We start from the raw sequence: 14121 nt of genomic DNA on the forward strand, positions 1-14121 counted from the left end.
AAAACAAGCGCAGATTTCTCTTATAGGACCAGTGTGTAGGATTCAGTGAGGTTGGTGACTGCAACCAACTGTATATCCCTCCAATCACCCCTCCCTTTCCAAGCAGGTAGGGATTACCTTCAGGTAACATAAAAACACAAAAAGGCCCTCTCTAGAGCTAGTGTTTGTCAGACAGACATGAGGGGCTCATTCTAAGCTAATGAAAACACAGGTGATTATACACTAATGAAAATACAATTATGAATATGATGTTCCATTTCTGCCCATAGACGCCCCTAAGTAGGAGTGTTAATGCAGGACTCTTACCTTTAATGGAGTATTATACACTGTCACATTGCTACCTTTAGTCAAGTAAAGGATCTGATTTGTTTTCCAAAGAATTCTTGGAGCAATACACTTGTAAGTAATTCCAACAAGATTCATCTAATCCTCTCGATTGTATTACAAAAACAGGAGTTGTAGAATGAATATAAATATGAAAATTAATCTTTTTTATTATTTTTTTACAGCTACAATTTGCATTCTTTCTCCTCCATGTTGTCCTTGTGGCGCTACAGTACTGTGTCTAACTCCAAATCAGAGTCTTAGCCTTGATTGACCAAGATGGTAGCCTGTGTACACAAGGCTCTGCATCTGGTTAGATGCTAAATTCCATTTCGTTGTCCTGGCACTTATCGTGTAAAAAAATGTCTTGATCAGGAAACTAAAACTAAAGGCTGTTTCTGACCCTTCAGCTGTTTGAAAAAGTAACTTTACAGGTTTAAAAGACCAGGAAAGTTTCTGAAGAATCTTTATCCCGTCATTGCTTTATTCCCTTTGTACATCTTGCCTTAAACTCAACATCAATTAAAGCACACTGTATTCTTTGTTGTGAGTCATTCATTTGTCCAGTCATCTAGTCCATCATGCATACAAGCAACTACAGTGCAAATAAGTTAAGGTGGAATGAGCATAAGCTTTCTAGATTACCCGTTGCTGATAGTGTCCTATAAATGGAGAAGTCACAGTATTTAAATGCATCGCACTGCCTTTATCTATCATTAGGATAGATGGACTGAAAGGAGTTAGCTCTATTGAAATTTCCCTCTCCAAGGGCTGCGGTGTAATTTCTGATAGGGATGTAATTAGCTGAACATGGCTAGATAGTGCAGATTTTGTGAGAAAGAAAGAGGGACTTTAGAGAGAGTGTGTGCGCACAGAGTGAGGTCTCCATTTAATTAGCAAGATGGCCTGTGAGACAGATTGTTAAGAGAGGTCACAATCTAAGAGGGAAAGGGTGAAGAAAGAGAAGAGGAGAGAAGAGAAGAGAAGAGAAGGTTTATAAGGATTAGGTAGAGAGCAGAAGCACGGGCAAAAGAAGCAAGGGAGCAGGAAGAGATGAAGGAAAAAAGAAAAATAGGCAATGTAAAACCTTAAGATGAGGACAAGGAGAGGAGCAAAAAGGAAGAATACCAATAGATGAAAGGGGGGAAGGGAAAAAGACAGCAGAAGGTGATAAATCTTGTAGAGCTATAGCAGTGAGTTGGTTCAAGGCCATGGACGGACAGACTACTAAAGTACAGTACAGTCCATTGCAAGAGGGGAGCCAAAGCAAAGGCTTGAGAGAGGCACACTGTAATGTTTATAAAGTACACAATCAGTAGATTTGTCTTCCCCCAGAGAATTTATAATGGATTTGGCTTTCAGTTCAGAGGGTTAAATGTATAGCTATGGCACTAACTTATCCCAAAGGACAGTTTTAATATACTGCTGAGATCCACTCTGTTCTTGTCCCTGAATCCTGACCTTTTTTTTTTTTTTTCTGTAACAAAAAAAATAAAGCTATGACACAGGAGCCACAGTATCCCAGCAGGTCTTACATGTATGAGAGAAACAATAAAAAGGCTGTATGTTCTGTGGATGAAAGTTTCTGAAAACCGATCACTGAAGGGAAAAGCTTCATTTGTGATCAAATGTTGTAATATTTTTGCACAATTTTCTCACCCTGACTTGGTTATCGTTAACCTCATAATTACCATTTCTATAATGCCTTATAATCTATATTGCTGTTGCTTGATGAAATATATATACAAATACTAAATAAATATCAAGTGGGACCTCTATCTGTTTGGTCACTACGTGTATACACACCGATCATGGGCTTGTTGTGTGTAAATTTCCTCTGAGGTCACTTTCACATTTAGCTCAATCCACTGTCTTGATAAGGAACTGTTTGAAAAGTGTTACCTTCACTTCCTTAGCGTCCCTACAGTCTGTCCAGTTGATTCTACACTGGCTTAGTACAGTGAAAGTACAGTGAAGGTGACTACCCAGGCTCCACTACGCACACCCACGGGCAGGATTTGCATTGACTCTCTGCAATACTAACACTGCATGTAATTATATGATACGCAGTTGCACACCACTTCCTGTCCTTATAGTGTATCCGATGCGGGGTGTGCCGTAAACACAAGCATGAATGTTCAGTGTGTGTGGATATTTTCAGTGTAAATATACCTGATGGTACAGTGATTCTGGTCTTCCAGGAAAGCCCAGCGGTAGGACACAGGCAGCGGGGAGCAGTTGGTGATCGTGATTACTCTATGAGTCTCTGTGAAGTTGAGCACACAGCCAAAATCCACTGTGGTGGAGGAGAAGTGGAGGTTGGGAAAGTGGACCTCAGCATGCAGATCCACCACGTCTTGCTGTGGGTGTCCCTCATAGTACACCTCGAGGAACTGGATAAAAGACATCAATGAAAGAAATGCATTTGTCCAAAGGAATTTAAATTACAGGTAAATATTTCAGTAGGTTTAACAGAAATTATTTTCACTTAATGCCAAGGTTTCCAACCTTTCTGGATTTGTGACCATTTTAAATAAAATAATACTACTCATGACCACTAATCCAATCTCAGATTATTTGAATTCTTGGATTTTTAGAGGAAGTGTCGAAATGAAAATATTATTAATATTAAATGACGTTTTGGAAAGATAAAAGCTCAAACTAAAGTAAATGTCATATGAAGAAGCAAAAGCATTACATAAAAAACATTTGCAAAAAAAGCACATCAGTGTTACCTCATCCACGACTCGTGACACCCGATCTTGACAGTAAACTGGATGAAAGCAAACCCACAACTCAGCCTGCCTCCCGTCACCTAAAACCATGGACTGGAAAAAGACATTACAGTACTTAAAATATGAAAACGTATCAAAGGAGTCACGCTGTCTCTGCAATATTTAAGATCACAGACTTAGTAGGTAAACTAATCAACAGAGTATAAGACCAGTTCTTCACTTGATGAGAATGTTAAAAATCATTAAATCATGTTTTTATCTGATGACTCCCAAAGCATAAGTTCACAACCCTTTTAAAAACCTTCCCACGGTTTAATGAGACGTTTATTGTAATCCTGTCATGGGACCCAGGCTTATCAAAATATCCTGCTACCCTTTAGCTTCATTCAGAGACCTGCCGGGGTCTTGAAAACCATTTTAATGTGGATTCCAATCCAGCATTTTAATCAACTCACAGAATGGAAGTTGGAGCTATGCTGAAGTGAAAACGTGCATTTTGGGAATATATGACATAAACGTCTATCATTGTTATCTCAGAGTAAGTATATGGACAGTAACACAGAACGCCACAGGCATTAGTGCATCATCAACAGTTAAAAAGTACCCTTATTTTGGAAGTAGGTAAGTTACCACCTCAACATTTTGTGTCTGAGCCTTTTAGAAACAAGAACAGATTGGTCAGTCATCAGTATTTTCGGTAAGTGGATATCACGTTGTAAATTATATCCACTTACCTTAGATATCAACACCATTTAAGATTAATACTTCAGGCATGACAACCTTTAACAGAAAGTAAAGTTGAATGAACTAGAAAACGGACATACTGTAGGGATTGGACAGAAAATTATACAAAGATACGTTATCAATCTCACTGTGCGTTTTAAATTGTTTCAGTGAACAATCTAAGTTGACTCCTACACTCACTTTCCCAGAAGCCTCACTTTCCTACTTGAAGGAAATGTTGAAAGGGACAAGAATAGTACGATCACCTTAGTGGTAGCTGAGCTATGTGCTCCTGGGGCCTCACACAGAGAGAACGGCTCTACAAGAGAGAGCCTCATGGACAGAGACAGAGATGACACATTCTTCAAGACCAGCTTCTCATACAGTGGCGTTAGACTCTTTCCTGGGGCCTGTAAGACATATCCACACATTGCTTCTCAGTTTAATTCAACACCATAAAGACATGTCTTAGGGACAGGAATCTTATTGCACCATATACAGTTCTCCAGAAAATATTTTTATATATTATGCATTTTAAATAAAATTATCCTGCAGAGAGCACTGTTTATGATCCTTTGACAAACCTTCTCTATGTAGAAGTTCAGTTGCTTGGAGGAAATGTTGAGCACAGGAGCAATAAAACGACAGGTAACATCCACAGACATGATGATCTCGTAACAGCCCTGATGACCCACAATGCCTTTGCACACCAGGCGTTCCCGTACAACCTGGAAAGACAATAGCATATGTACTTTTCATGCAGTGCAGCATACATCTAAGCTAATGGACACAAACAGGCTGTGTTCATGAAATTCAGAGCTTGAGTTTATTTACTTGGGCCTGTGAGCAAACTGTCTCACCTTGGAGGTGTCTGAAGATCCCATCAGCACCATGTCAACAGAGCACCCTGGGAAAAGGTCCACTCGAGAAGGACTGAGGCTGAACACCGGCTTCTCTCTGTCAGACAAGAGTAAAGAGCCACGACTCAGAACATCTTTCTTCCTGGGAGCGGAGATAGAGGGCAAGAAGGTTTGGCCAGACAAGTCGTTCCCCTTGCGGGTTTTTGTGTTGGGCAGGAAGCTTTCAGTCCTCCAGTACATCTGGTGTATCCGCTGGCCATGGTTGGTCAGCTTGAAGTGGTACTGGCATGATCCATGGCTTATAGGGCATACAGAGGAAAGCATGGACATGAGGTATACTGGTCAGCACTACAATTAAGTTCTAAATCACCATATCAATGATATCAAGTTAAAATGTAATACATGAGTGTAACCTCTTTTATTCTACCTGAAGTGTGTTCCTAAGTCAAGGCTTGGGGCAAAAGGCTTGTCACTGACAATTGTGGTGCCAGTGCCTGTGGCAGACAAAGCAACCGTGTGCCTTTGACTGTCCTGGATGGACACCTCCAGCCTGTCCTGGAAGTGGATCGTGTCCTTCAGGTGTGCTACTACCTGTAGCTCTAACTGACTCTCTGGTGGCACCTCCCCCTCACTGGGCTCAACACGCCAAAAGGACCTTCTGTGGCTCTGAGGAAACAAAAAACAGAAAGGTTCTGCTGCTAATCGAAGACTGCCTTTGGATCTGTAGAGTGGAAATGTGGGTACAGTTACACCTAAAGCAGCTACTTCCACGACTGATATGTAATGCATGAAAATATCTCCCTTGTGGGGTCACTTTCCTCTAACTGTTCTCCACAAGCCACTGAGATCTATGCTACAGATGGACCTTGAAAGACAGACGTGTATATCACATAGCTGCATAATCACATCAACGTCCTACTGTCCAAGTGGTAAAAGTAGAGGGGTGGCTCCCTGCCTGACATAAGGAAGATGAAACATCTCCCTGCTTTGAGTGGGGTAATGGATGGAGTATAATACACAGATGAACAGTAGTAAAGAAGAAGTTCAGATGAGTGTAATCTATGTTAAAATATGTTTCAAACTATACAAAAGCCATAAACATGGACAGTTAAAAAGTGTTATCTGTCTCACATCTACACTGTTTGACGTAAGCATAAAAAAGGACTGCTGCAGGACAAACTCAATATTTCCCAGCTCTGTGGATTGTTTGACTGCATTTATTTGAATAAAGTCCAATATAACAAAAAAAAAGATGTAAATCTAATGTACATCTCCAGTATTTCAGGAAAGCGGATAGCCCTTCGCTGTGCTCACTGTACTGTGTATATATCTGACCAAGCAGTGGTCGAGATCACAATCAATGTTCTATACAGCATCTCGGTTGATGGATGGTAGGAACATAAACTTTTAATTGGGATTTTGAGAATGAGCTTCCTACAGATGCACTGAAGCTTGGACACTTTCACTGCCTGTAAGACAACACATTAGATTGTTGGTCTGCGGGGGAAAATGTCTTCAGTCAAATACTGCAAATGGCATTTGTACGCATTAAAGATAATACCGGGCAAATGAAATGTAAAGATTTTGTTTGATGTCTCTGTTCAAAGCTACTTCTTTACAGAAAAGCCTGTGGAAAAACAGTATTTGAAGAAAGAAGCTTCACTCAAGCAGACAACACTTGACCAGCGAGTGACTTTGGGAGTCACAGATCACTTTCTCAGCGTTTGTACCATCGGGTGAAGGAGCCAGTGAAAGCGAACTTAGGGTGGGTCGATACTAGGGTGATCATGGTAAAGGGGCGGGTAGAGTCGGAAGAGAAGAAAGAGCAGGGGGTCGACTCCCTGGAGAGAGGAGCATGACGACTGGAATCTCAATAATCACATTAAACCTGCTGCATCCCACAGCTTTATTAGAATTGATTGCTTCTGAATGCAGCACACGTCAGAAGGGTTTAGAATCCAAATCTGTGCTGTATGCTATACAACTATCAACAGTACATCAAACTGCATAAATCCTGCACTGGTGCTGCAGTGCTAACTTCTCCTGGCAAATACTATACAGCACAACAAAATCAATATATTGTATTGTGAATATTACATGGCTCATGTTGCTGGTTGCCAGCCACAAAGGACAAAAATTACTTCTGGATATTCCCATTAATCCGTTTCAACAGTTAGTGCAGAAAACGGTGTCCACATCATGTATATATGTCCTGCTAGTTTCTACTTCTAGCACTGTATCTCTGATCATATCTAAAGACAGACAAAAAGACAAAAAAATCTGTTACTGTGTTTGATATGCAAACATAAATATGTTCACGTCACTCTGGTTGTCATGATATTTTTAGGATTCTCTATAAGATCGTTTATAAATGTCTAGGTTTGGTTAGGGATGCAGTGGTGGTTAATTTTTCCACAAATGGTCATTTAATGACAAGAAAGTGTGGATACCTTCCGCAATATCCCTGAGATCTTCTGTCATCAGGTCTATTTGTGTGGCTCTCTGCCAGCCTATTGAGCGAGATGTAATGTAATTCCAGAAGAATCTGCATCGATTGACACTTGAGAGTGCAGAGGAGAAACTCCTTCCCTCAACACTGCCTCAGAGGAGAGGACAGGGTCACTCAACTGCAGTTACACTGGGGTTGCCTGTGTGTGTGTGAGTGAGTGAATTTCTGTGCATGCACAGTCGTGTCTTTGCCAGCTTAGGAGGTATTGAGGGATGGTTCCAGTCACAAGTTTGTTCCCCGCGGATATCAGGCAACGCTGATAAGGCGATGCACAGCAAGAGAAGGGCTTTTCAGGAGGCAAGTGAAACATGAACATGATGAATTATAGATCTCAGGTTTGCCGCAAAGTTTATAGTTTCATTTACACTGAGTAAGCGTGATAAATAAATACAGGTCAAACACAGCCATTCAATCTCACGACTCTTCATAAGAGACTAGAAAACACCATCGTTCTCTGAAGATAATGCAAGTTTGCTCGCTTTTGCTGAAAATTGCAGGTGTGAACATCGAAAAACAAGTCAAACAAAGTGTCAGTGAAAAGGTCAGTTGACGAGTGAGCACTGAAAGCAGGTGTCAGCTGTCAGTTGAACTGTGGACATTGTGTTGGAGACATTACCTGACTGTTTTGTCAACAAAATGTCCCAAACAGCAGAAATAGAAAGACAATCAGAGCTGAGATTTCTTCAATCAGTTTCCAAGTCCATGCTCACTTATTTCATTTATGTCATTCAGAATTGACTAAATGTCACCATCTGACTGGTTTGTAATGGGAACGCAAAGAGGTCCTCTTCTCTCCAAGGGTCAGACTGAAATTGAACTGGCAACTAATTATTTCAAGAACTAACAAAGCACTCAACCTATTAACTCATTAATTACATATCCAATTAGACTGAAAATTAATTAGTCACAGGAGCAGGGGAGACAGAAGGTATACACAAGAAATCTAGATGCTGAATGGGTTACATGGCTAGACAGGTATGTATGTATTAAATCCACTACTAAAATTAGATGCTGCTGGATGCGTAAAGCTGCTCTGTTCACCTCAGTTTTAATTTTAGTAAGAAGTGCTTTTTAGTGTGCGCATGCCTGCCTTATACTTCCAGTACAGTATGTGTGTTGAGAGGTGAGTCTGTGTTGGTAATTGTTTGTACCGTGCGAGCAGTAAAGCGGGCTGGAATAGGCGACTGGTTTGACAGGCGCAGGGTTCGAGTAATGTCCGTCAGGACTGGGATTCTGCCAAAGTGCAGCTGTGGGCTCTGAACATGGACTACTGGACCCTGCCCAATACATGACAGGACCACCTCCTTGAACAGAACAGAAAAGAGGAGGATTAGAGAACAGAATTTAATACACACTCTGTATTCATCAATGCACACAGTATTCAACCTGCAAGAGCATAGACATTAACACTAAGAAGCACACACACACACTTCCACTGACCAGAGGTGGTTGGGTGCTGCCGAACACAGCAATGTGCAGGGTGTGACCCAGCTTTCCAACGGCCTTAGCCAGCAGGGACACGGGAAGCTTCTCTGAAGTGTGAGGAAGAATCACTCCTCTGGGAACAGAGCTGCCAAAAAGCAGTGACGGAGTCTCCTCGTATTCCTGAAAAACGTTCCACAGATTGAAATGATACTTTTAATGCAGGAGATCCAGCATCTATTGTGCATACAGATTAAAAACAACTGTCCACTGGTGCCATAAATCAGACAGATATATCACGACCAAGTTGTGCTCTTGGACTGGACTTGTTATTGCACTTTGTAGTATGCTGAGGTCAAAAAGTCAAAAAGTATTAGAAAGTCTTAATAATGTTCAGTCATAAATACACAGTCACAGCATCAATGGCATTTATTAAAGCAACAGTTTACAGATTAGGAATTACACTTATTTGCTTTCTTGTTGAGAGTAAGATTAGATTAGCTGACTATTAAACACTTTTTTCAGTTTTCTGAAAAAAATCTGTAAAAAAAAAACATGTCAGTTTTACTCTACAAATATTGTGTATTAAATGAGATATAATTTTTTCACTGATGTTTAGAGGTGCTGGAAGGCAAAGTAAAAGGCTGGACTTCAACTGTTAATGTATAATTACTGGACTGAGATGAGGGCGATATCGATCTCTTCATCTAAATTTCTGCAGGAAACCAAATAAGCATTATAACATTTCTTGAAATGTTGGTCTGTTCCTTTAAGGCGTTATATTTTAGTAATGTCACGCACCTTGCCTCATGCCACTACCTCATACAGTAAATTTTGCAGTACTGAGCTGGAAATGAGCCATGGCATTAAATATAAATGCATGGGTCTTGATAGGTTTTGTTCTGGTTTTTCTCAATATAATCTCTCTTCCCTGCTGCATACACAGCGTACATGCAAACATAATTTCAGACGCTTTAGTGATCTACTTAACCTGATCAAGCACGCCATAGCAGGCAGGCAGGGCACTGGGGTTGGTAAGCTGCACGTGCTGTTCATAGGGGTAATTGAGGAAACACCTGTGAAAGTCCAACACTGGAGTCTGCACCACAATCTCAGGCACAAGACACCTATCAACAGAGAGAAAGAAGAAAGAGACAGACAGAGATAGCGAGAAACAGAAAGAGGGGTAGACAAGAAACGATCTGAGACTTATTTATGAATCGTCTTGCCAAAACAGCAGTCTATTAATTAGAACTGTTTCATAAATTTTCAATGACAGTGATCGCTGTGAGGAAGTCAGATTACCATTGCCTTATTCTGAGAGATAGTGCAGGTGACATTCAAATGTATTATTATGCAAATTAAGTTTTGAATATTTAACACATATTCAAGTGATTTGCTGACACCTGTATGGACGTTCAGTGGACCACATTCACAGCTTGTCAAAGCATCGGCAGCAGCCAGAAGCACAGCAGAGGTTAGTGCCAGAAAAAAAAAGACTTTGAAAGAAAGTGTGATAGGAGAGTTTGTTAAAAAAAAAAAAAAAAAAAAAGCAAGATGAACCTCTGCTGTTTTCTGGTATCTCATGACACAACTGAAACACACTGTATATCAAAACACATTTTCATATTTATCATTTTAGAAGAGATGAAATGCGATCCTACTAGGACAGAGGGATGGTGATTCATTTTTATTCATCCCCTTTTTTATGAAAGATCTTTTCAAAATGGAAACAGTTTTATGGCACAAGAGACAAAAAACAAGAAAACTGACCCAATAATCAGTGTTTATGGCCTTAATGTGCAAACTCAAAATTTAGCATCAGTATTTTGCTGCGACTTGCGAGACTCCACAAAACCCACTTTAACTGATGTGTGTTTGAGTATGTTTGCACATGAAAGAGTATGTGTGTGTATTTATTTTCACACTTGTACTTGTGTCTGACCTGGCATTGATAGGCAGAGTCATGATCTCCTCCCCGACACCTACAACATCCACCACCAGAGCCAGCCTGTATGTCCTGACTGTGTTGGAACACAGGGTCACCTGTACATATAATACATACGAGATGGTATGAGATAACAAAAGGTTCACATGACGCAGTGAGCATTACTAACATCATTAATGGATTATAGAACAAATTAATCCTGTCTGGGCAGTAAGTTTAAGGACAACCAGTGTCTAAAGTTTAATGCAAAGTAGGTAGAGAATATTTTTATTATATATATATATATATACACATAAATAGATAAAGTATTAGTTCTTAGATTTCTCTCTACTGACACTGTCTTCACTGATGTGATGCAATGCTCTCTAATGCAGTTCATTATTTAGGCTGAAAACATGGGCATATTTTTTACATACTGTCATCATACTACAGAGCATGGATTTAATTAATACTTTGTTCCCCAAGACAAGACCGTCGTACAATCTGCATCAGCTTTGCAGAACTTGCTATGATGCATTTGTCATTAACTTGGCATTAGGAATGTGCCAGTCTCAGATTTTCATGCTATGATTATTGTGGCCAAAAATATCCCAGTAAATGGCATTATCACAATGATCATAAAACTTCCCTGGTCCTGAAGTTTTCCTACCACCACTAAAATATTTTAAAAGTACTTCACACCATGACCTTGGATTTAATTAGATCTAACCAACCGAACAGTAAACTATATATTGCAGCTTTGCTGAAAGAAATAAACTAACATCATTTACAATGAAAATAACATAAACAAAAGCAGGTTTGTTTCAAAGTTTAAGAGAGACTGGAAATAACTTTAACTGCACTGTCTGTGTCTCTTAGATTCTATGCACCCATTCATGCCTGAGAAACAAAAAAATCACGCACATGGTGCTGATGAACTATAGACAGCAGACTTTTTGGTTCTTTCACAGTCAGAGTTTATGATCTGAGGCATTTGTCTATAAGACCTTCTAGAGTGCAAGAAGTCTTCATCGGTAAGTAAACGTTAGTTGCTGAGTATTAACAGTTAAAAGGCTTGCCTGTCTGCAGACCGTCTCTGCATTATTAATAATGCAGTGTGCAGTGTATGTGATTGTGACGCAGGGAGTTTCCTCTTTGTTAGTCACAAAACTCAACACGCTGCACCTCAGAAAGTCCGCTAGCTTATGTTAGCCGAGGAAGTGAAGTCCAGAGCCTGGTTCACTTGTCCTGCTCTGCCTCTGTTTGACTGGTAAAAATGTGCTCCCTTGTAGTTTCAAAATAAAATCTAAATAAAACTGCGAATATAGACAAGAGAGCTTTGCTGCATTCACAGTAGACAGTAGTAAAAAGAAACTGCTGGCAGTACTGTTACCATCCAAATGTTGTACCACAGTATATAATGTCTATATCTGTTAAACTTCTTTACAAAGTATTCTGCTATGACAGTAAATGAATTTAAATGGATTATCCCTCAATTTTGTAATTTACCTTAATGGTGATATCTGACATGGCACGCACAGAGCCTACAGCAGGGCTGACGGTGAACTCTACAGGCCGTGCATGAAGGTCTCTAGCTGCACTGCCTTGCCAATTGTTCCTGGACATGTCCGATACCTGTTTGGCACTGGTAACACTAGGAGATCCCAACCCATCACCAAGAACACGTAGGGCAAAGGTCATAGGCACGAAAGAGGTGTTGAAGAGAGTGCAAATCAGTGTTAGTGGGAAACCTGCATAGACAGAGAAAGAATGAAAGAGAGAGAAGATGAAAAAAAGAAAAAAATAAGATTACAAAGGTGAAACAAACATTACACTACATTAAAAGCCGGCCGACATGGAAAACATTTTTTTTTCTGAATGTTGTGTAGCTGGGGTGTAATATATCTTATGCGGCAGCTTAAAAAATTAATAAGCCCAGGAAAAATGTTGTAACCCACCAAAGGCTACATCTCCAAAATTGAGCTCTGAAACACTGAAGTGGAATGTAGGACCAATGACACAACCCCTGAAAGAGGAGAAAAAAGACATGAGCACTGAGAAAACCTGGAAACAACAACAGCAAGTTGAAGAACTGTGAGTATAGTGGAACGTCATTTGGTATTGTTATTAGTAATACTGCCACAGGCTGAATTTTTATATTAGATAAATCTGAATGTTACATTACAATCTGAATTAACACTCTTGCTAACTTCACCTGAAGGTCAGGGTAAGTTGTTCAGACTGTCCTGTGACAGCTAGCAGCAAGTCCTCAGAGAAAGTTCCCAAGATGCGACTGTGGAAGGTGACTTCCACAATCTGGCAGGCCCCAGAGGGAACAACACCTTCCTCAGGACTGAAGGAGAAACAACGGCCGAAAGTGGTGTCGGGGCTTGACAGCTTGAAAGGGGCATCAATCAGCCCTTTGTTGGACACCAGCACCTGAACAAAAGGAAGGATCCACTCACTCAAAACTCAAATCGTGTTTTTCTTCTATGAGCCCCACCATCAATCATCAAGTAATATGCAATAAGCATTGCATTTATGTAGACTATGTACCGGTAGGCTACAGATGGTTGTGTAATTGTTTAGATATGTCAGCTCATAGTATTACTAACCAACATCTGTTCACTTTGGTTTAGCTTTCTTACCTCATAACAGTCTTTGTCACCGATGAATACGTTTTTCATATCCATCAGGTTATAGCTGAGCTGGAGTTTAGGTCCCATGCCCTCACCCTTGATTGTGAGAGGCAAACGAGATTCACGGCCTACGGCCAGACAATGACAGGTAAAGGAAATAATCATTATAAAGTCATAGAGAAAGAAAAAGGACGTGGAGTCAGAGAAAAGGAAGCAAGGAGACGAGAAGTGTAACAACAAAAATTTAATGTTTAGAGAGAAAAAATGCCTCTCAAGCAGGAATGAACACTGATTTTATGCAGGTGGAAATGTTGTTTTTATGTTTCTAGTTGAAAGTGCTGAATCAAGTCAGTCCAAGTGCAAAATGTCTAAACTACTTCCTAAACATTTTATTTGCTGCAGCCTCTTTCTGCTTCTCTCTCTGTAAACTTGGGCACAGAAGGTCTATCCTTCAGTTTTGCTTAGTAAGCTTTTAAAGCTTTTTCCTAAGTGAGGAATCAGGGTACAGTAGTCTCCAGTCCAGCTGTCGTTGACTTAGACTGGTCAGGTCATCACCTGCCTCAGAAAACATGGAAATTAATGTAAATCTGGCCTCCGGCTCAGAAGACACACATGGAGGCCACATGCAAATTTGCCAACAACCTTTTACTACCATCGAGATGGGATGAATATACTCGGGCTTCATGACTGGATTGTCCAATATGAAAATGAGATCAGGCAGTAATGACTCCTCCAGTGGTTAAAGCATTTAGGCAGATTTAGGGATTCATTTGTGGTGTCTGATAGTAGCTATCACACACTGGAGGAGAAGAAAACATAAAAGAGACACAGCTGACAGAAGTTGTCCTCTAACAATAAGTTAACAGACAGACACGGTGTGCTACCCAGACTTGTCTGTCTAACCTTTGTCTGCACCGAGGCACAACCCACTGAGGGAAGGAGGATCTTTCATGAGAAAGCCAAAGCTATTGATTTACAGCAG

The 14121-nt window shown here is 40.3% G+C and overlaps 1 protein-coding gene across 1 annotated transcript in view; it reads right to left on the minus strand.

Moving 5' to 3' along the window:
- Positions 1-14121, minus strand: part of hydin (HYDIN axonemal central pair apparatus protein) — a 65726-nt gene that overhangs the window by 33492 nt on the left and 18113 nt on the right. Inside the window, exons 11-24 of the mRNA XM_041038154.1 lie at positions 13149-13267; positions 12716-12939; positions 12459-12526; positions 12010-12251; positions 10519-10619; positions 9565-9700; positions 8592-8756; positions 8303-8455; positions 5070-5308; positions 4643-4940; positions 4367-4510; positions 4049-4192; positions 3060-3152; positions 2497-2717 (exon numbers count right to left, since the gene is read on the minus strand). Of these exons, the coding sequence (XP_040894088.1) occupies positions 2497-2717; positions 3060-3152; positions 4049-4192; positions 4367-4510; positions 4643-4940; positions 5070-5308; positions 8303-8455; positions 8592-8756; positions 9565-9700; positions 10519-10619; positions 12010-12251; positions 12459-12526; positions 12716-12939; positions 13149-13267 (2347 nt within the window). The remainder of the gene's footprint in view (positions 1-2496; positions 2718-3059; positions 3153-4048; positions 4193-4366; positions 4511-4642; positions 4941-5069; positions 5309-8302; positions 8456-8591; positions 8757-9564; positions 9701-10518; positions 10620-12009; positions 12252-12458; positions 12527-12715; positions 12940-13148; positions 13268-14121) is intronic.

This window comes from Toxotes jaculatrix, chromosome 5 (genome assembly GCF_017976425.1).
Source record: "Toxotes jaculatrix isolate fToxJac2 chromosome 5, fToxJac2.pri, whole genome shotgun sequence".
NCBI lineage: Eukaryota > Metazoa > Chordata > Actinopteri > Toxotidae > Toxotes > Toxotes jaculatrix.